Source organism: Eptesicus fuscus, chromosome 13 (genome assembly GCF_027574615.1).
Source record: "Eptesicus fuscus isolate TK198812 chromosome 13, DD_ASM_mEF_20220401, whole genome shotgun sequence".
NCBI classification, from domain to species: Eukaryota; Metazoa; Chordata; class Mammalia; order Chiroptera; family Vespertilionidae; genus Eptesicus; species Eptesicus fuscus.
The window spans coordinates 68,352,352-68,376,488 of record NC_072485.1 but is presented as its reverse complement, the minus strand read 5'-3'; the positions used below and the strand labels follow the sequence as shown (position 1 = coordinate 68,376,488).

General features: G+C 34.8%; 1 protein-coding gene across 5 annotated transcripts in view; it reads right to left on the bottom strand.

Annotated features, from left to right (window-relative positions):
* PHF21A (PHD finger protein 21A) overlaps positions 1 to 24,137 on the bottom strand; it is a 161,827-nt gene that overhangs the window by 117,870 nt on the left and 19,820 nt on the right. For all 5 annotated transcript variants that reach the window (XM_054724600.1, XM_054724604.1, XM_054724601.1 and 2 more), the window contains exons 3-7: positions 16,826 to 16,866; positions 15,381 to 15,492; positions 9,185 to 9,328; positions 4,435 to 4,467; positions 1,714 to 1,779 (exon numbers count right to left, since the gene is read on the bottom strand). In XM_054724600.1, the coding sequence (XP_054580575.1) occupies positions 1,714 to 1,779; positions 4,435 to 4,467; positions 9,185 to 9,238 (153 nt within the window). In that variant the 5' untranslated portion in view covers positions 9,239 to 9,328; positions 15,381 to 15,492; positions 16,826 to 16,866. The remainder of the gene's footprint in view (positions 1 to 1,713; positions 1,780 to 4,434; positions 4,468 to 9,184; positions 9,329 to 15,380; positions 15,493 to 16,825; positions 16,867 to 24,137) is intronic.

Below are 24,137 nucleotides of genomic sequence, written 5' to 3'. Positions count from 1 at the left end.
CTAGTTTCTAAAATCCAAACTTAGTTCAGATGACAGAATTTATCACTTGATGAAATGCCTTACTGAACATAAATGGTTACAATTTTCTATTAAGCTAGACCCCTAATAGAAAAAAATTAAAGAATAAAAAGTTACAGAAACAAAGCAAATCTTTATATCAATGCTCACAAACAAAAACTTTAGATAAATGTACTTATTTTTAATTGCCCCATTTTCCTCAAATGTAGCCTTGGGTTAACTTTGTGACAACAGACCCCATCCCTTAATCACTGTTAATTCTGGAATAGGACATTCTTTGAAGTATTCTGTATTTACATTTTTTCTGTATTACATTTACTAACCAATTCTCAACACGTGAATTTTTCGGCAAATGACTCATTCATTGGCATCTTGTCAAACTAATCCTGAAATTATGGGAGGCTCAGCGCTAACACAATTCTAAAGCTAGAACACTTTCACTAACACACATCATTTTGACTTCAGAGAACTAACTCACTATCAGAGTCAAATATATACCAATAAACTCTGTTTATAGTTTTCCTTAAAACTTGTTCTCCACCATGCCACCATCCCCCAATTTTAGTGTGGCAATTCCCTAATCCAAAACACCTCTAGTTTCTGCAGAAGACAAAATGGGGAAACATAGTAGCTTTAAAACAGGAAGGGGGAGAAAAAGCAGTTGTTCACTCGGCTGGAAAAATAATCTATTCTGAAACAGCAACAACTCATATCTATTCCACATAGTTCTCAAGATTTATTTTTCTCCTCACACACTGTAACAGAATACAAACACAATAAAAAATCTCCAGGAATAAATTACTCTCAACGCCTTTATTTCACTAAATAAAAGTTTAAAAAACAACATAAAATCAATTACTGAGAACGATTCAGTCAAAAATCTTCAATGAGATATCACTAGCATTAACTATCAATTGCAAATCAACTAATCATTTTGGTTCACACGTTCACCTCCTCCAAAATAGAAAATTGCTCATTTTAATCAGAGGAAGGGTGGAGGAGGAACAAGAAAACAATGATTTGTCAGATTACCACAGACATTTACTTATAGCTCTATCAATTGTCACACTCCACCTGGTGGCAGGAGCTGCCTGAATTGGTGAAGTGGAGGTCATTATACAAGAAATTCCAAAACATGCTTTCCAGATGTCTTTGGGGAAAAGCAAGATGCTCTTCTCTTGCTCTATATAGAATAAATCTAACAAGGTTCAATCAAAGTTTTTTTTCACGTCAATATCTAATACAGATTAACATAAAGGTATAACAAAAATCAGAATGGGAGACCTGTATTTAGAGTGATCTGTTTACAACCATTCTCTCCATGTTAGTTAAATGTTATTTCAAGTCTTCAGAACAGTAACAAGCATATCCAGCAGCTATCACCTACTCCCACTAACTCTTTACCCTTTTCCCCTATGGGTAAAGTATAGAGTTTAATTAACACAGTTAACAGCAGCTTGCCACACTGCTTTTAGATATTTGCCAGTAACATATACCCATGGGATACTCCAGAGACTGATTTCAACCAAAAATAAAAATAGATAAACAGAGCTCAAACAAAATTAAAACTGAGTCTGGCTGCCCACACTTATTTTCACACATGAGGAAAAATAGCAGTTCTCCTAGAAGCCTCAAGCAGACATATCTTTAGAACACAATGTTAAAAATACGCCCCCCCCCTCCTTTTTCCCCTACCTGTTTCTCACTCAAAGCTGTGATTTTGGCTTGGAGTTCATGAAGCTGTTTCTTTAAATCAGCATTCTGATTGGAAAGAAAAAATATCTGTGAGAAAGATATTTCATTTGTTAACAGAATAGTAGCAAGAAGGCATTATGCATATTGCATTACAAATGATGAAGCAAACTTAAGCATTTTAGCCAATCACTCATCATGCATTAAATTGTAGTCACATTATCACTACCTAATGCACAGATCCTAAATGTAGGCTCCTACCACTAGAACCAGGGCAGCTCCTTTGCCATTGTTTTAAATGATAAGACGTTTTATATTTTAGCATTATGTAAAATAGTGCACCTTGCTACTAAAAATATTGTTATTCTTTGACAGAAAACCCAAAGCTCCACTAATCAGACAAAAGCAGGAAAATGGAAGTTTTAAGTATCTTTATTGATAATGCCATTCAATAAAGATAAAAACCTTGCCCTCTCCCTTATTTAGTAGAGTGCATTTGTTATTTTAGGCTAGATTTGAAAAGCTGTCAGTACTATAACTGCCTTGACACCATATCATTCAAATTAACACAGCGACTACCAGTGCATTCTCTGTTTTCAAATTCTAGGATTCAAAAAAGAATACTATTTTAGATGAGATACACCGAATATGCTTGTGTTTTACTCAAGTGAGACAAAAAAAAATCCAAGATTTAAAAAGCAAGATTAATGCTTAATATTGGATAGCCTCCTAGCAGACTGAACACCACCCCAATGAGAGACTACTTTTTCTTCATCATCTCACATGCAATTTTTTCCAATAGCCCTGCCTGGTCTTCTATCAGGTTGGGGCACACATCCTCCCTTCTCATGATTATGCCACGTGGTCTTTTTAAAATAAGAATGTGTGAGTGTGTGTGTGTGTGTATGTATACTAGAGGCCTGATGCACGAAATTCGTGCAAGAGTAGGCCTCTGCAGCCCTGGCGGCTGCCTAGATCCCTCCCTCGCAGCTGCAGTGCCTGCCTGGATCCTTCGAAGCCGCGGCTTTGTCCGGAAGGTTGTCCGGAAGGACATCCAGTCTAATTAGCATATTATGCTTTTATTATTATAGACATATAATGAAATCACCCACAAGATTGCCCAACAATTTACTGCTCTCTCAGATTTTTTGTATTAAGACTGCTGTTACCTGGCCACCAGCTCTATGGGAAATGCTAATGATTTCTAATAATATTTCAGTTGCTGATAATAAAGGTTATCATCTACATATATAAAAGCCTAAGTGACCATCGCAACGGAATGGACGACCGAAAAGGCTGTGTGGGGATCGGGTATAAACTGGCAGTCGGACATCCCCCGAGGGGTCCCGGATTGGAGAGGGTGCAGGCTGGGCTGAGGGCCCCCACACGCATGCATGAATTTCGTGCAACAGGCCTCTAGTATTAAATATAAAAGAATCTATTAATCTGAGGTCTATATCCTGGTTCCCTAAATCTAATTTAAATAGTATCTTTAAAAGTAAACAAACATGGAAAAGCTTCTCAAAGTTCAAACATCAAACAGAAATTAAGTGTGGGCTATCAATGGATTGTGTTAAAGCACTGGGTACAAAATTATTTGAAATGACTATTATTCCTACTTCCAAAAATCAATCTGCCTCAGTATCATTCCTCAATCCAAGAATTTATTTTACTTAAAGTTACAATGAGGCATGTATGGTATGTAAAGATATATACACATACATCTGAGTACCCATCAATGGGTTTAGTTGTTTTGTGACCAGATTATGAGTCAACAAATGCAAGGGAGAAATCCTAAGAGAGTCTGATAAATACTCTCCACACTTATGACCTACTGTCTAAGGCTGCAAAAGAGACACAGCCTGAACAATAAATACAATCATGGAAGACAAAATAACTTTCTAGGAAGATTTCTTTCTCTTCAAGGATAGAGAATAAAATGTCTAAGTCAAAAACTCCTATGAGAGCCCAGCTGGCGTGGCTCAGTGATTGAGCATCAACCTATGAACCAGGAGGTCACAGGTTCAATTCTCGGTCAGGGCACATGCCCTGGGTTACAGGCTTGATCCCCATTGTGGGATGTGCAGAAAGCAGCCAATCAATGATTCTCTCTCATCACTGAGGTTTCTCTCTTTCTCTCCCTTCTTCTCTGAAATCAATAAAAAAAAATTTTTTTAAAAACTCCTATGAGAATTTAAAGAAAATTTAACATTTGCTGGATTAAGGGCTCTTTCAAAAATAAAAATTAAATGCTTTTTAAAACATATTCTAAAATTCTTACCCTGAATATATAGTGTGATTAAGTATTTAAATGTTCTGTATTATATCTCTACTATAAACTGAGAAAATAAGAATGGTTCTGGGCTTTATTCAGTAATTCTGAGACGATAGAAAGCCTCACAAACTGATTTTGAGTGAGTGGGAATATAGAAACGAAATTTAAGCTCTATGAAGAGTATCAACGCTCAACTTTCCCCCCCAAATACTCAAAGCAATTAACACAAAAGCAAGTAACAGTAACAAAGATGAAATGATAGCTATATTATAAATTAATAACTGGATTTTTCTAAACCCTTAAAACATGAAGACCAATATGCTAATATAATTGCTGTGAGAGATGAGATAGTTTTTAAAAACTTATGTACTGGTCTATATTTTAGTATTCTTATGATTACTTTGCTTTACATTAATTTAAGAATTAAATGAATTAAAGTAGTATTTTACCTGTGGATCCTGTTTCATTTGAGCAACCAGTTTCTGGTAATAAAGAGAAAAAGAGCCATCAATCTTCCATATTAACTCACTATGGCAAATCAGGTTTGACCCCCCCAAATCTAGAGTTTTAAGATTCACACACACAAAAATGAGCAATACCACAATCAGAACAAAAAGCTTCTGTGATCTATATAAAAGGTTAATAAGACACTCCTCTTAATATAGGGTGGGAATCAAAACTACCACTTTATATTTGAAATGAAATGCTCCTGCTTTTTAACAAGTCTGAAGATGGGATGAGGGTGGGGAATGGAGTATAAAAGGCAATTTAAACAAGCTGGATGCTCCAAAAGCCAAACATCTCTCTAAAATGTTGTCACTGGGTAGAGTCCTAACTAAGGCCTAAAAGAAGCTGCTCCCATACAGAACAGGCCTGTCTGTATACAACGAAGTGCAGAGGAGCCTAGTGTCAGATCTGACTTTGCCACTGTCTTCTCCATGGGGGCAGAGGGGATGTCCTCTTGGTGGGGCAATGAGGCTCAGTATTTGAAGAGTAAAGAAGTGAAGGAACAATAATGCAAAACTCTACCTACCTGGGTTCCTCTGGGAAAGAGTGCACTACCAAGAATATTGAACGAGAAAAGACCTTTACTAAGGAAAACAGAAGTCCAAACAAAGGAAAAACAAAGAAAACTGGATGTTGTCTGATCTAACCCAACTTCTAAAAGCATCACTGTCCAAAGATAACCATAATCAGGGAGAAAAGGACCTGAAGGATAAAGGCGTATCAGAAAGCCGATTCCTAAAAGTTACCTGGAAATAAGCTGTTCCCCGAGTAAATCCATATAACTAAAAATCTGTTCCTCTTTTTGGGTAACAAGGCACTTTCAAATTTTGTTAGTCATAAAATAAAATCTAATATGTATTATATACTTATCTCCCTTCTTACATTTAAAACTGTCAGCTTTGTGGCCCCACCAATGTGGCTCAATGGCTGAGCGTCGACCCATGAACCAGGAGGTCATGGTTCCATTCCAGGTCAGGGCACACACCCAGGCTGTGGGCTCGATTCCCCCATAGGGGGCATGCAGGAGGCAGCCAATCCATGATTCTCTCTCAGTATTGATGTTTCTCTCTCTCTCCCTGTTCTTTTCTCTCTCTGAAATTAATTTAAAAAATATTTTTAAAAACCTGTCAGCTTTTATTGTATAATCTTCAGTAAATGACTTCTAACATTTATTCTAGTTGGTCAAAAGCCTTACTTCACGTGCTGAGCTACATTCTAGAAAGCTGAAGTTGCCAACCATGTGACCTCCATACAAGCACATGTTACTTCACATGTGAGAGTAGTAACTCTTGTGTATCCTGGTCTTAATAACAAAATAGTAATAACACACATTCCAAGAACTCAGTGAAATTGAACAGCAAGGCTTTTACACATATGCATTTTTACTAACACCGCTTTAAAGGCTAACCACACTCTTCAATTTGGTTTTCCTTTTGATTTGATTACCACAGTTGACTATATTAAAATTGCCTTTTTAAAGCTAAAACGGATTTTCTTCCACAACACTAGAATTTAAAAACTGACTGATAACCACACTAAGTCTCCACCTCTGAGGAAATAACTTTTCTATCTGTAAGCAGTCAAGCTGCATTTTACATCATCAGAGGCAGGACTGAACATGCTGGGCAACTTAACTAGACCATCCAAATCCCTAGGAACTTTAAGCTGACACTGTGTTGTCAAACTTAGGTTACTTTCTATTGAAAAATACAATTTTTCATGAGGATATACTTTATACTAAGGGTTGGCAAACTGGCCATCCACCTGTTTTCGTAAAGAAAGTTTTACAAGGGACACAGCCATACCCATTCATTTATATGTCTATGACTGCTTTGTCTGCATAGCAGCAGAGCAGAGTAGCTGTGACAGAGACCCGTAAGTGACTTACAAAGTATAAAATACTTTCATTTACTATCTGGCCCTTTACAGAAAATATTTGCTAACCTCTGCTTTATACTATTCTGTTCCATGTAGAGTAAATACTCTGAAAGTTTAAATATTACTTTTATCAATTCTGCATAAGGATCATCAAAAAGGTAATTTCTCAAAAAAGGATGAGATGCCCATCACAAGCCATTATTATTTAAACATTTATCCAACATCAACTATGTGCATATTGCTACTTTTTAAACCGCCTCCCTATCCATAAAAAACAAAAATGTATTTCTGTGACACAATACCAGGTAGTTTCATAACATACTTTCTATCCAGTAAGCTCAATCTCAGCTCTAACTTCATCCCATAACTAGAAATGCACCAAGGAGTGAATTATGCCCCAGCCAGTGCCTACTTTGGTGTCATTCCTGGCATCCCTGAACTTGTCATGATTGGTGATTATGCAGGTTACCACATATCTCATCAGAACAACATCATCCAATTTACAAACAAGGCATGTCACCTGGATTTATTTATAAAACTTAATTTTTTTTAAAAAAGAGAAAAGTATTCTAAATGTAACTGGAATAAAAATATCTTATAGAGTGTATATGTTAAAATACTATCAATAAATATGTTTATTATTACAAAAACAAAATGTATTATAATTAAGGATGAATATAAATGCTATTAACTTTATGCTAAAAATAACTATATAAGAACATAGATATTTAATGTGAATATTAAGATAGTGTTTGGGATAACTTTATGAAGAATATTATATCCCTTTTGAGTCAACAAATGTAATTTTTAAATGTAAATTAGATTTTAAAACAAATTAAGCATTAAATTTTTCATAATTATTTGCATAAAATTGGTATGCTTGAGTTAAAACATGAAACAAAATATTTTAAAACTCTACTTAATTTTTAGTAATTTAGTTCAATTTAGGTCATAAGTCTTTCATGAAAATCTTATTGGGATTTGTTCAGATCTTGTGAGGATGAACTAAAAGCAGAATGTCAACTTTGCCATCTCAAAATTTCTTGAGAGGAGGATTATCTCCAAAAATCACATACAACCTCATTATATTATCTCGGATCCATGCAACTTTGATTGATTATTGTTTTCTAGGAATTTATTCTATAATGATGTCGGCTTCGAACAAATTGTGAACTTAACTGTCATCATTTGCCATACAGCCAAGAAATCAGTACACCTCTATGTTAAAAAAAGTTTTGTCCAGCCCGGCCAGCATGGCTCAGTGGTTCAGCGTTGACCTATGAACCAGGAGGTCAGGGTTCGATTCCTAGTCTGGGCACATGCCCAGGTTGCAGGCTCAATCCCCAGTGTGGGGGGTGCAGGAGGCAGCCGATCAATGATTCTCTCTCATCAATGATGTTTCTCTCCCTTCCTCTCTGAAATCAATAAAACAATATATTTTTAAAAAATACTTTTGTCCTAGAAAAAGACAAGCTTGTTTTTGTAAACAAATTTTTATTCTCCTCCGTTTGTAACAGAAGCAAGGCCAAATAAAACAAAATGTGCTTATTTTATTATATACTAAATTTAAATAGATAACTTACTTATTACATACTAAATTTCTTAAAGTTACCATAAAAACAAAGCACACTTCTTAAAGTTACCATAAAAACAAAACCTGCCTGTACACGGCAAACTATAACACTACTGCTGAGCAAGAGTTTATTTTAACAAGATCCAAAGTAGCAGAACATACAGAGACTTAACGTAAAAAATATGAGTGTGTATCTATATATACACATGTATAGATTATATATGCCTTTGAAGCTTTCCTATAAATTCTCTTCCATTAATTCTGAGCAACTTGCAAATTCAGTAGTTATCAAAAACCCAAGGTGTTCTTCCAACAATCTCAGAAATTAATCTTACATTAGACTATTCAGATAAAACAAAGGAAAACATACCTAAGAACAAACACCTTTTTAAAAAATATCCTTTCTCCTATTCCAAAACCCCAAACATTCAAAAGTAGTTAATTCATTGTCATTTATCACTTTTTATTAAACAAACATTACATATGTGTATGTCTTGACCCTAGTACCACATTCAGACAATGTATAGAATACAGAAAGATATAAAACAGTGATATTCTGTTTATATAAAAATGTTAATGATTTAGTTATTTAAGGATAGCTTTTTGTATTAGTTACAGTTATATTAAATGAAATATTATGTATACTTAATATATAAATTATATTTAGTATACAATGTATTTTATTAAAATTGTTGTCATATAAATATAATCATTGATATATTTTAAATTTTCCATATTTTAAAGGTTTAGCCTAAGTACCTGAGGTAAAATGTAAGAATTGTGAAATTTAAACATCCGTGAAAGTAATCACCATTTTCTTTACTAATGACTAGAATAGAGGTATAAAAGTGAATGAGTAAAAACTTCGATATACATATAGTAGTCAAGTCAAACATGTCTCATTTAAAATATACAAGTCATAAGTCACATGAACAAAGTCCTTCAGATTAACAACAACAAAAAATCACCCCAGAAAAAAATTCTTTTTTAATGCCTTTGATATATAAAAAATACTTGATTCATTTCTGATTAAAGGAAATCAGGAATATTTCACTGAAGTTCTTAAAAGTGTTATCAATGAGTTTATTGAGTAGTGATAAAAAGCAAATGGCATGACTGTTGGGCAATAATTGTCTGAAAGATGATTAACAATTTGTACTAAAAATCAGAGATGGGCCTGTTTACTCATCTTAACCATTACTTAATAACATGATGTGGAAGAAGACAATAATGCAACATACCTGGTGAACCTGAATTTCCACTTTAAGAGCTTCCTGTAGAGTCTGCAACTCCATCCTCCACCTTCTCCACTTTCTCTTATGTCTGCTAATTCTATAGTTTCTTCAGCCTCCGTTTAAAATAACAAACTCCTCTTCTCACTGCAGCTGCAGAGATCAATCAATGTTTTGGATCATTATGTTAGGAATAAAGGAAATATTCATGTTAAATACAATACATTTGTAATAGTTGAAAAATATTTGATTCTCTATCACAGGACAAAAAATTTCCCAAACAGAATTCTTTTTGAAACAAATAGTTTTGTATTTAATTGATATAACAACTTTCTGGGTTTTATTATTTGAAATTCCTCTACACTACAGAACACTTCAAAGAAGTAAGAAAGGGGGGAAAATAAGTGTTTAACCTGGTCATGAAAACAGCTATGCACCTACTATGTGCTCAGTACCATACTACACACTAAATTCTGAGGATACAGAGCTGAACAAGACCCCTTCTGCCCTAAAAGAGTTGGGAATTTAGAGGGGGAGACTACAACCATCCAAGACTCACTTCACACTCTGTCCTTAGAAAGAGACACGTAACAACAGGGTCATGCATTTTTAAACATCACACAGAGGGAACTGGAATGTTCAGGATCTCTCCGAGGTTACAAAAGGCCAAAGTACTTTTTTCATTTGGATTAACTTGTACTGTATTTAAAAAAACTTTTCAAACTGAAAACGGGAAAACTTCACTGAAGTTCACATTCAACAAATTAATACTTAACACAAAGACAAGGCAATGGAACTATGTTTTCCACAAAGTTATAAAAGCAGTATTAAAAATAAATCTATTGTGCACAACAGATGAGATGGTCTAGCAATGGAACAGACGTTTCCAGCTTTACAATTAACACTATCTTCTTTTCGAGGCTGAGTGCATCTCTTTGGCTATGTGCATAACTGCATGTGGAGAAATGTCAAAAGTCTAGATGTGTAAATGTGAACCTTCCTATCCTGCTCCGCTCCTCACTACTGCAATTTAAATTAACTCAGTGGCTAATTTCTCTTTTATTATTTTTTCTTTTTTCTTGCATGTAGCTTTTGACATGATTTTGGGTACTCTCCCAAAGCAAAGTTTGCTTCTGTCTGAATAAATTTAAATTTTTCATCTTTGTACCTATAAAACTTGTAGTTAGGGCAACTTTTCAGGATTCTTAGAAACTGGGGAAGGGAACAATCAGTTCCCTTAAACCAGTGGTCGGCAAACTCATTAGTCAACAGAGCCAAATATCAACAGTACAATGACTGAAATTTCTTTTGAGAGCCAAATTTTTTAAACTTAAACTATATAGGTAGGTACATTGTTATTAACTTAATTAGGTTACTCCTAAGCTGGCCGTTGCTAAAAACTCAAGGGGCCAAAGAGCCACATGTGGCTCTCGAGCCGCAGTTTGCCGACCACCGCCTTAAACAAAGGGAATGAGATTCATAACCTTTACACGTTCTACAAATTATTTACCTATGGACATTTTCTTAAAACTTCTTTAAAACCTGATTTGACAGTTACAATAAAATCATTTACTACAGACTATATAGTTGTCAATATTATTTTTTATTATATTTGCTAAACCTCACTAGGCTTAAAACATCACTACTGACAATCTCTCCCCTAGGGCTTATACATTGCTTTGCAGTATCAAAATGCTCTAACCTAAAATAACAATAAATTTCAAACGTGTAAAATTCCTTCAAACTCACTGTGGAGGCTAGAAAAGGATTATTGTACAATAATATTATCAACCAAACGTTTTATAAAGATGATATGTTTAGGGGATATAATTTGGAAAAGAAGACATACTTTGATGAACCTAGGCTTTTCAGCTACTTATTATCTTAGAAAATCTTTGGAACTATAATAAATAAACAAACAAACAAACATAAGAATCCTTAAGTCACTGACTTAGACCAAGGTTTTTGTTATGTAAGTTTACGTTACATACAAACTCACATGTAAAAACTACACAGCCATTTCAATTTTAAATACTAAAATAATCTCTCTACTAAAATTTTTGACTTACATATTCAAGTTCTTCCTGAAAACAGTACTTAAATTAGTTTTAATTTTGCAGAAAATGTATCCAAAAATGATGTCACAATATTTGTCAAATTAAAAATAATCTTGAAGTTACTAGTAAAGGGGTATTTTCAACACCAGAAAGGCCATATTTTATTTTATTGGTAGTTAACATATAATGTCATAGCTCAACTCAACTCATACAACAGCAGGTTAAAAACATGGAGAACTTAGAATATAAACAACAAAGAGTTAACATATTTTACAGTTAGAATGCTCACAAATTAATTTTTAAAAATTAAAAAAGCAGTTCACTAAAGAAGAAATAACCATGATCAACAAACATGAAAAACACCCACCTTCAATAGTCATTGAAATGTACATCTTAAGAAGATAAGTTTTGTCTATCAAACTGACAAAGATTTATAATAATACCATGAGCGTTCTAGAGTTTAGGTCAGGTGGCACTTTCATAATTTGCCACTGGTTATCTCGGGGGGCGGGGGGGTAGGGGGTAGTACTAAGGGTTATTTACTTTCTTATTTTCAGAGTATAAAAATTTCCATATTTTGTTATTTTAAAATATGCACTTATTTTTAAATAACAAAAAATTAACTGAGGAATGCTAGATAAAGCATCAGAAAATTTTGTACTGATGAAATAAAATGTCCAGGAAATGAAAAAGGAAAACCTGGAGGCTCTAAATGTCAGAGTGCCTGGTAGGAAAAGAAGCCTGCAGCTCACGTTACTAAGGAGCTGACAGCTTTTACTTCCTTCATCAGATTGTTGTCTACTTATTAGAGATCCACAGACACACATTTTATTTGTCAAGAACTCTAAAGGCCAATTACTCATTTCATTTCAAAATAAAACATTTAAAAGAAGGATTAAAAAGGTAATGACTTGTTATAGAGAAAAACTTATGGAGGATTAGAAGATATATTTGATATCCTTCAAAATGTCTCTTTGTGGATAGCAATTTTAAGAGATTGGTCTCTGCCTAAAGGAACAAATTATATACACATATTTATAGGTTACAAAAACAATGCAGGCACATGTTGAATCCTTCTTAAAAATATTTTGGGGGCTTAGACAACTCATGCAGCTGTCATGTAAAGACCATCTGGGGGCAGTTTATAGCATCATAAAGAAGGTATGATTTTGCTAAATATGAAAAAGATGATTTATCGTACTTTGACCAACTTTAATAAGTTGAAAATAACAAATCAGTTGTACGGTAAAAATAAACAGCTTCACAAAATAGTTAATAGACACACTTTACTGAAGTACAATGCCTTTCACCACCCAACAGCTCTAAATACCACCATCAGAAAGGACAACTGCCTAGCACAAAATATCAACATTTATTATCTTCAAAACTATACATCTCAAACCACTGGGACACCTAATAGCCTCTCACCTTCAAATAATAAAAAACCAAAAACATAGACAAATAAAAACTCCACCCACCAACCATTCAAAACAATAATCAAGTTTCACTGAGAAAGGCAGCTGTGATGTCTGGAAAGAACACTATCTGTCCCCAAAAACAAACAAACAAAAAAAACAACTGATTCCACTTACCATGTAATCACTCTCAGCCTCAGGGTTTTTAAAATTTGTTTGTATGTTTGCTTATAAATCAGGAAAATGGGAACAGTACCGCCTACTTCATAAAAATGGTATGAGGTTTGAATAAGGTAAATACCACGTGAAAAGCCCTTTGTAAACTGAAAGGTTCTATGCTATTCCTAACACACTTAGTGTTTTTATTCAGGCACATAACTTAGGTATAAACTTCTCAACACATTAGATTGCTGAGAGGATAGTAGGCCTTCCTATTTTTAAATTTTCTTTAAAAAAAGGCTTTCCTGGCTAACATCAACAAATCAACAAACGACAAGTGCTGGCGAGGATGCGGAGAAAAAGGAACCCTCTTGCACCACTGGTGGGAATGCAGACTGGTGTAGTCACTGTGGAAAACAGTATGGCATTTCCTCAAAAAATTAAAAATGGAACTTACATTTGACCCAGAATCCCACTTCTAGGAATATAGCCCAAGAAAACAGAAACACCAATCAGAAAAGATATATGCACCCCTATGTTCATAGCAGCACAATTTACCATAGCTAAGATTTGTAAACAGCCTAAGTGCCCATCAGCAGATTAGTGGATTAAAAAACTGTGGTACATCTACACAATGGAATACCATGCTGCTGTAGAAAAAAAGAAGGAATTCTTACCATTTGCAACAGCATGGATGAAACTGGAGAGCATTATGCTAAGCAAAATAAGTCATTCAGAAAAAGATAAATATCACATGATCTCACTCATTTGTAGAATGTAATGAACAACATAAACTGATGAACAAAAATAGAACCAGAATCATAGAAGCATTGAATAGACTGTCCAACTTATGAGGGAAGGCGGGAGGTGAGGGGGTAAGAGATCAACCAAAGGACTTGTATGCATGCATATGAGCATAACTAATAGACACAGACAGTAGGGAAGTTGAGGGCATGTGATGGGGTGTGGGGGCGGCCGGGGAGAGGTCATGGGGGAAAAAGGAGACTTATGTAATACTTTAAACAATAAAGAATTTTTTTAAAAAAGGCTTTCCAACTATTTTTCTGGGTATAGTTCTGCTTGGAGATATGTGACTGCCAGGTCTTTCATTATGATTCTAATAAAGTTGTCATGCTGTAACTTTGAATTCACTGCTAAGAAACACTACTCTGTTCCTGAACTGCTTATAAACCCTTTATCAATCAAAACTCCACTCGTCAACCAAGTTTCTTTAACTAACAGTAAGTCCATAATACATTGTGCCCCCAGATTGAATTCCCTATAAATGGTTAGCTCTGTGTTCTCTATACTGTAGATTACTTGGTGTAAGACTCCACTTTTGATCTATCATCTCAGAACAGTGTTTTGAGTAGGTATAATATTTTTAAATATAAAAATGTAGAAAGTCTTGACAGACCAATGTATCCTTACTTATCACATGCCTAATACTAAAATACCAGGTTTTAATTTGTGCAAAATACTATGTATCTAACATGTTAGGAGATAAAACAATAACTTTTAACTAATAGTGCTAAAAATTATCATGGATGCTAAAAATAATAAAATTATTTTAGTAATACTTATTGAAAACTAACATTTACTAACAGGAATCAATAAAAATGACATAAAAACCCAGTGTAACATCTGTTTATTTGTTTTTCATGGTGGTAGCTCTTTGGTGACACTCCACAGGTCAACAACAACAAAAAAAATGCTCCTGCACAGAGCTGGACAATCTTGATTTTAGAAGCTTCTGACAAGGTTACTATATTCAAATCCTGGTATAACTTGCTGACAAAAATCACTTCAGCTAGTGAGATTGGTATTTCCTAACCATTAAATTAAATTTCTACACATACACACACACACCTAGAATTATGATTATCTGAATGTCTGAATGTGTTGGAGGAAAAAATAATACATCTTTCCTGTTTGTTTTTTTGGGGGGAGGTGGCCAGGTCCTCATAAAAAAAAACAAAAAAACAAAAAACAAGTAATACCGACACAGGTCAGACCATTACAACCCAAGGGTCTGAGTGTTTTGAGTCAGGTCAAGTCCCCACAGCACCCTCCTTCCCATGTCCTGCACTTCTCCTTACCACCAGCGTTCACTCTAACATCCCGTTTCTACCTCAGCTTCCTGGGCCCAGACCTAGCTGGCACACACACACACTCTTCTATTTCCCACCTTTCTTTACAGAAACCAAGCATGTTTACTAAAATCATCCCAACTATACCCAAAAAACAGAATGTTGACGTCAATTTAAAAATTCACAGAAATTCAAAATGAAGAAGGCTGGAGAGCAGTGTATAAGAGCATAGTGACAATGAGGCTAAAATTTTAGAATCGGTTGCCACATTTACCAGAATACTATTTAATTAAAAAAAAAATAGTCCAGACAAGCATGGCCAGAATCATATACATATTTGCTACACAAAGATTAACACAGAGGATATGGTGGTCTTGGCATAACCAGTAAGTACTTAATAGAAGTGGAAAATATGGGAGATAGATTTCAGATCAATTTAAGGAAGAGCTAAGGATTAGAGCTGTACAAAAAAGGAATGGGTTACCTTATGAGGTAGTGGGCTCCCTGTCATTAGAAGTATTCAAGAATGCTGCATATCATATCCCCCTCTTGGAGATTCACAATGCACATTAGCATATTAAAGGTTCTGAGAAGTCCTGCAGTAAAGAAACCTGTTTAACTTTAATGCAGCATTTCCCAAATTATTTGACTACAGAACATTTTCCCACCCCCACCCAACCTCAGTAATATTTATTCATTTCTGTGGAACTAGAGTTCCTCAGAATACATTATAGAAAATAATGAGCTACATTTTTAAATAACTGTAATATTCAATATGTACCCGAATAACAATCTGTTAGGGATATAGAAAAAGAAATTGCCACGTCGGGTAAAAGGCTGGAAGAGAGGGCCTCTTAAGGTCCCTTTTCTAAGATTGTATGATTCTATCACATCTCAGAGTAAAGGGCTTTGGGGTCTTGATTATTTATTTAAAAAGGTTCCATGAGAGAAAGGCAAGTAAAATAAAAAGGAGTAAATGCAAGATTAACTGGTTCAAATGCTTCCCTTTCATGTTCAAATCCCAATCCCTACAAGGAAAGAAAGACACCTCAAGGACCCTAAGTTATCAAAAAGAAGCCTTAACCAAATATCTACTCCACACATTAAGTTAATTACTATTTGATAGAGAGAATTAAAACAAAATAAAAAAATCGAAAAGGATAGCTTTGCATTAGGGGACTACCCTATTCCAGCTATCTTGTTTGATAGCTATCTTGTTTAATTTTTTATCATAATACATGCTTTCCAAATAAGGTTAATATTTGTTTGATCCTTAGTCACTAGACTGCCCTGAGCAATCTGTGATTCTGAATTAGACATTCAAAGAAACGATTAAGTGTGATGATTTATAAGCTGTTAAAGTAGGTTTTTAAAGTAGATATTAGAGAAAAAAATGTTTACCTATATGCCCCACACTGCTACATTTCTTTCTTTTTTTTTTCCTCTTTAAGAATTATACAAAACAACACACATTAAAAATGTAGTATCTATCATAAAGCCAATCTAACATTAAATTTAAGAATATAAATGCTTAAGAGTCCCAAATTTCAAAGTCAAGGTTCCCATAGTTACATTAACCTAGCCATTTTGCACATATACTAAGGCCAGGAAATTTAACAGCATATTAAGTAATACAAAACACAATGGGAACCTTAACTTTTGAATTTCCTGACTTTTGAATTTTCAGCTCTAACCACTGCATTAAGGACATTTCTGACACAGGGGACCTTTATATTTTAACAGGTTATCGAATGCAGGAACATGCAAACCTAGCAGTATGATTAGAAACACAAATGCATTTGAGAACTTGGTGCAAACAGCAAAGCCTCATTTCTGGTAAGAGAGCTTTATTGCAAAAATTCACTGGACATTTGAATTATTATCCAACTAGCATCAGTAACACTATGCCTGCCTGGCAAAAGTACTTACCAATTTTGGGGAAACTGGCCCTCCTTCAGCACTCTTGCTCCCTGTAACAGAAGAAGGGGAAAACAGAATTAGATGACAAACAGATTTATGACATGTCATCAAAAGCTGAAGACTTAAAGATCTCTATCTAATTTTAAGAAAAAACAAAACAAAACACACAAAAATCTCCAAAGCACCAAAACCCAAAAGAAAGAAAGGGATAGGTAGTTTATACAGCAAGAAAGAATTCAAGAGCAGTTAAATCTCTAATTTTCCAGGTTTTTTTCACTTTTCCACTTTTTTTGAGACAAAGAAAAGTTGATTTCCCTTTCCTAAGAGACACACAGAAATGAAATGCACCTCAACTAAACAACACACAAATACACTCTCATGCCCAACAAATGACCTTCACTGTTTGTTGTTTTATATTAACAAATTGAGCTATCATCATTGGCCCTTAGTTTGGTCTACATAAAAGGCCTTTTTTCAATTAATCTTGAAATGGACTTGTCTTCTATGAGGCTTTAAAATTCACAGCATTTTATTTGTATAGTCATAATTTTAACTAAACTTTTCATTCACATTCTCAAAGTCTCACTGTGTTAGACTATAAACCATGTAACATAAAAGTGACTCTCTATGCCACTTACTTAATCAGTAGTAAAACCAGGAAAAAAATAATCAAGGTTTTGGGATCCCAATCCAATGCCCAATGATGCTTTCATCAACTGTGTTTTCAAAAGATTAATAAACTTCATTAAGTTGACTTCAAGGTCAGAAAAGTCAAGCCTGGCTATACTGTTTACTTTTAACTATTCCTGCCCCAAATTTCTCTCTCTCTCAAAAAAAAAAAAAAATTAGGAAACAGAAATTTAAACTTCCCCCCTAATATTTTAGTATTAAATTAATTAAACTCCACATACCATGCTCTAAACCTACAAATACCTTCCTTATGCTTTAAACATAGTACGTTTGTTGACTGATGTTACTCCAATAATGGTCTCATTTCCTCAGGGGATATTTCAAGAAGTCTTCATGTCATCCAGATCATAAAATTTTTATTTAATCACGTGTAGTCATACCAAACATATAATAATTTACTAGTAAATAGCCTAAATTTGTGCAGTTAGTATTCATTTCCAAAATGTTCCATCCTGCCTTTTCTTTATTAGCAGTACTTTTTTAAAGTTCTCAAGCCATATAAAATGACAATTTCAATCACTAAGATTAGAAAAACTCTCAAACAAAAGAAAAATCATGCAAAAATCTGTAGAATAATATGGTTATTAAAAAGTGGATTCTCATAAGGAAACAAAAAATTTGTTAACAATGTGTGGTGATGATATTAACTAAGTTTATTGTAATAATCATTTCACAATACATACACATATCAAATAATTATGCTGTATTCCTAAAACTAATACAATGTTATATGTCAATAATATCTTAGTTTTAAAGAGTGGATTCTTAACATTATGGATACCTACAGATTCTGTAGCACTTACAATAGTATCATGTACATAGCAAATGCCCAGTAAATATTTCTTAAATGAATGAATTCACTGAGTGGACCCTTAACTCTCTGTTGCAGGTTTATTTTCTTCTTAGTTTTTTCATGCTGGGAATAATTTCTTATGGATCAATCCCCCACAGCATTATTTGTCAATGAATGACTTTGGACAAAAATATTTTATTAAGAAGTTAATTATTACAATTTTAAAATATCATGAAAAGGAAAAGGCTGATAATTTGGACTAAATTTAAATTAAGAACTTCTGTTCATCAAAAAAATAAAATAAAAATACAAACCCCAACATTAAGAGAATGAAAAAGCAAACCACAGAATTAGAGATGCTAATTACAACACATATAATAACTGGTTTATACTCAGAATATATAAAACATGTTTAAACTCAAAGTGATCAGATAGGGTTGGGATGTTAACTATCACTTACTAGTACATGGCATTTGAGAAAGTATAGCTACATAAACTCTTCTGAAAAGTCATATTCAGTAAAAAGGCACCATGGAGGCACACCTTATCTCCAGGGCATTTCTCCAAAAAGCAGTAGCAGAGTCAATCCCAAATTGATAAAGAATTTTACCATGATATCAACTGCTTGCAGAGTCACATAGGAACAAATAGAGGTTAAGTGACTTCCCCAAATGTCACACAGGTAGTTGGTAGTCAAGCTGGAGAAAAGCTTATGGCCCGAGATTCCTATGACTGAGCTGGCCTTTTCATTAGACCTCACTTCCTCTTAACCAGCAGCAGCAGTTATTCTTCTAACAAACAAACTACAATAAATAATGGCCAAATATTTTTTGAAAAGTCTGCATATAATGTGTAAAGAAAAATCACATAAGTAAGCTATCTATCTAGGGCAAGTTTTAAAACCTGCAATCCTTTATGGCTGAGGGATCCCTGGGAATGGGCTTCAGAGACCTTTGCCAACGCCATGATACTATGTGCTGAATTCTGCTCTAGTATGTATGAAAATTCTGGAAAAGGGATTCACAGCTTTAAAAAGATTCCCAAAGAGGTTCAGATACCCCAAAAGAGTAAATTATTTTTAGACTAGTGATTCTTAGATACAACATCAGAACTACCGAAGTGTTTCCTCTGAAGACTGATTATTAATTGACTATTTGGAAATTGATGAGAAAAAAAGAAAATATTTTACTTCTATAATTTAATATGAATAAATTAGCCGCAAAAAAGACTTATATATAAATTTTTACTTTTTGCACTATTGATACAAAAAACCTATTTTAAGTCTGAAATGCAAGATTGATTTTTCTCAGGTTAAGTTGACTGAAAGTCCACTTATTTGTTTCTCACATACAGTTCACACTTTTGGCTAAAGTAGTTCAAAATGTTCACATCTGCTCAAATTTTTAAAATACATAAATGTTCTTGAAAAATACATTCAAAATATATGTTGGAATGAATGAAATTATTTTTGCTTTAGTCATATTAACTTGCTAACATAACTTTACATGAGTTTTTACATGTTTTAGTCATGTTAACTTGCTAACATAACTTTACATGAGATTGTTCACCTCAGATCCTCACAGACAGATGCTTTTCTTAGAATTGGTAAAGAAATTAATTATTCAGATTTCTGATATGGTTGTAAAATTTAAAATATCAATAAATCAAAGGTGATTAATAACTACTTATTAATTATCTTTACATAATGTCTAAAACCTCTGTACCTGAAGAATATATATTAAACAAATTTTACAGAGAAAATAAAATGTTCCATACTATATCATGGGGTTTTTGAGAGTGTTTTTTAGATCATGTTTTTTTGTTGTTGTTAATCCTCACCTGAGGACATTTTCCCATTGATTTTTAAGGAGAGTGGAAGAGAGAGGGAAAGACAGAGAGAAACATTGATGTGTGAGAAACACATGGATTGGTTGCCTCCTGCATGAGCCCCAACCAGGGCCTGGGGCTGGGGAGGAGCCTGAGACAAGGTACGTGCCCTTGACCAGAATGGAACCCGGGACCCTTTGGTCCGCAGGCCAATGCCCTATCCACTGAACAAAACCAGCTAGGGCCTAGATCATGTTCTAAATTAGGCTAAAATTCATCCCACTACAAATTTCAAATGATTAAGTTTACAGTGTATGCGCAATCACAAACTTTGGGAAAGGACTAGAACAGCACAGATAACTGTCATTCAAAGACACTTTAAAATGTCACCTTACACAGAAGATTCAATCTCTTCTCTTTTTGTACTATACCAAGCTGATACACTAATTTTATATACAATAAGTTTTACTGCTTTTTATCAACCTAACTTCTAAACAGTAAGCATAATAAATGTAAACGCAAATAAGTGCTCAGAAGAAAAAGCAGAATCCTGCCTAATGGGATTTAGTCCTTTAGGCCCCAATATCATAATCATCCCTCTTGCCCCCATCCCTCTTAATCTTACTCTCTCGTGGACATCCTTCTCACACTCTCCCCTTACTCTTAAGCATCAATTTCCCCCCTCATTACTGGGTCAATTTGTTTCTCCTATCTTTAATTTTTTATGTAAAAAGCATTCCTTTACTCCATCTCTAGTTATTGTCCCATGTCTATACTCCCATTTATAGCAAAAACTCCCTGAAGTGTTAACCCACTGTTGTCTCCTAGTTCTCTGTTGAACCCCCTCAGATAGGCCTTTTGCCTTCTTCCATTCTTGTTAAGATCACCAATGACCTCTCAGTTGCTAAATACAATAGTAAAGTCTCAGCCCTCACCTCTTGTTCAATCAGTATTATTTGACCCAGTTGATAATTCCTTCCTTTTTTAAACCCTTTCTTCTCTTGATTCCCAGATGACCACCCACTCTTGATTTTCCTCCTAATCTCTCTGACCAGTCTTCTAGGTTTCTTTTGCTGGTCCCTTCTCATCTCTTAAAACCTCAAAATGTTGAACTGCCCCAAGGCTCAGTTCTTGAAACTTTTCCCATTAGGTAATCTCACTCAGTCTTGTGGCTATAAAAGGATATGTGTGCTGGTGACGGACAAATTTTTATCTCCAGCCCAGACCTATCCCTTGAATTCCAAATGCCCACTAAACACTTACGAAAACTAAACTCTTGGCTACTGATCCCCCAACCTCCTCCTCAGAATCATCCTCATCACAATAAATGACAACTCTATCCCTTCAGGCCAAAACTTTAAATTTATCATTGACTCCCCCTTTCCCCATACCCTGTATCTAATTCAAGAACTAACCATCTTGTCTCTACCTTCAAAATATATAGACTTTGAACACCACTATCACCTCCTTGGTCCAACACACCATCATCTTTCACCTAGATTATTCAATTGCCTCCTAACTGGCCTCCCCTCTTCCATCTTTGTCCCACTACAATCTATTCTCTCAGCACTCAGAACGACCTTTTCAAAATCCACGACAGATTTAGTTAGTCCTTGGGTCAAAATCCTCCAGTGCCTTCCCATCATACTCAAGAGAAAATGCCGAAGTCCTTTACAATGGCCCACAAAGCTTTAAGCGATTTGGAACTCTGCCACTCTCAGACCTCATCTCCTTCCCTCCTTCCATTGCTCAATCAACTGCAGCCACACTGGCCTCTTTTCTGTACTTCAAAAACTCTAAATGAGTTTCCTTCTCAGGGGTTTTCCACTTGTTTTTCTCTCTGGCTGGAACACTCTCTTCCCCCAAATACCTTCATGGCTCACTCTCTCAAAATGTTAAGAAAATCTACAGCAGTTGCAAGATTAGAAAACTAAAGACTAAAACTGTCATCAGAATTGTTTCCCTCCCCAAACTCAAACTTTGAGGATGATCTTTCCTATACCAAGAATACCTTTGTACTTTCTCTAAGCCTATCCAATCTCACCCAGCCATCTGGGCCCAGATAAACTCTCTGACTAATGGAGACCTTCCCTAACCATCCCACCTCCCAGTTCTCTTTTTCTTTGAATTCTTGAGATATTTATCATCTTTCTCATTCATCTTGGAATTTAATCATATACTGTCTCACGTCTCACATTGTAACTTATATGCCTTATCACCTTAACTGAACTACACACACAGAGTAGAACTAATGCTTTGTACAAGTAGTTCTCAAACCTAGATCAGGATAAATCTAAAACTTAAAAAAATAGATTCACCAGGCCCTACCCTTAAGATTCTGAATTTTATTATGTCTGATTTGAAATCCAGATATCTGTGTGTGTGTGTTTAAGTTCAACCAGAAGATTCTAATAGGTAGCCAGGATGAGGAACTAAAGCCTTACAATCTTCTATTTCCTTTAGTACCTAGGAAAGAAGGCTCTCAAATAGACTAAAGCTAGGAAGGACACCCAGCGTACCAGATCCATATCATCATTTCACAGGGGAAGAACGGCCCAAGAAGTCTAGATGACTAGCCAAAAGCTACAAAGATAACAAGAGGCAAAGCCCAGCCTAAAACCCAGATTTACTGCTCTCAATCTAGAAGTCTTTCCACTAGTCTGTGAATAAATAATCGAAAGTAATAAAAATCCACAATTCACAGATAAGTGTAATAAACAGTGATTATCTAATACTTGACCAATGATTGCATTTTCCAAGCTCTAAGACAGTGCACATTATTAGCTTCTAACATGCTTGAAAAATGTGAGCAACATTAACTGACAAAAGACTTAAGAGGCCATAGAGTAATTGTAGAAAGGCTTACAAATAAAAATTGTTTTACTAAGTCCTCTTACAATATGTACAAAACTTGTAAAATCATTTATATTTGTAAGTGAGGAGTATTAGGAAGAAAGAACAAAAAGAAGAAATCTTGCTTTCATCATGCTATCAAGTACAAAAATCCTATTCACAAACATCCATAACTCACAAAGCTATAAATGTTTTCTGAGTCTAATCATAACGTAAACTTAATTACAGGTCAGACTTAGTAAATCACCCCATATCCCAAGACAACTCAAACTCTTATCTTAATAATAAGTTAACCTCAGGACCAAAACTCTTGTCATCAACAACAAAAAACAATAACTTGGGTATCTGTACGGCATTACAGGAGTTTGGGTCTATCTTGGTGTACAGGGATTTAAGCGAGTGCCTCTGATTAACACTAATGAGTTTTGGGTGTAAAGCATAAACACCAAGGAGGAGGATCAATGCCCAGCATTGCATCTGTGGAAGCCCTTTCTATTGCACTAACTGCAACTACTGGGAGTTGTTCTCTCACAAATGGGATAATAGACCCAAATTCCTATGTCTCTAAAGCACAAAGATAATTCAAACAAAAGTCACTAAGGCAGGTCACTGGTAAACACCTGATTTAAAAAATACAAGAAAAAGCTAAACTAAAGAAATGAGTAACACTTAAAGACAATTTTATAAAATAGCACTACTATGCACAGAAGAAACTAGTGAACTGCTGGAGATAAAATACCTCTCACAACAAAATTAAAAGACCAAATTTTAAAAATCAGAGCACAGTAAACCCACAGTAGCCAGAACCTTGTCCAAAGGAATACACACACACACACACACACACACACACACACACACACACACAGACAAAATAACGAAACAAAAACTCCTCCCCTGGTGGAGCCCTAAGTACACTACAATCCTTGCTTTTAAAACACAGAAGAAAACTCCTGCTGCACTGATAGCCAGGAATAATCACAGAGTACTTCCAGACAAACGGATAATGATCACAAGCTGCCAAGGACGACCAAAACTAACTAAATAAAAATTATAGCACCTTATTGTGTTCCATACTGCCTCCCTTCTCAATATAGCACTGCTGTACTCACCAGGCTGGAAAATGAGCAGGTGCCTTTCAGGCTATAGAAAAATTAGTCT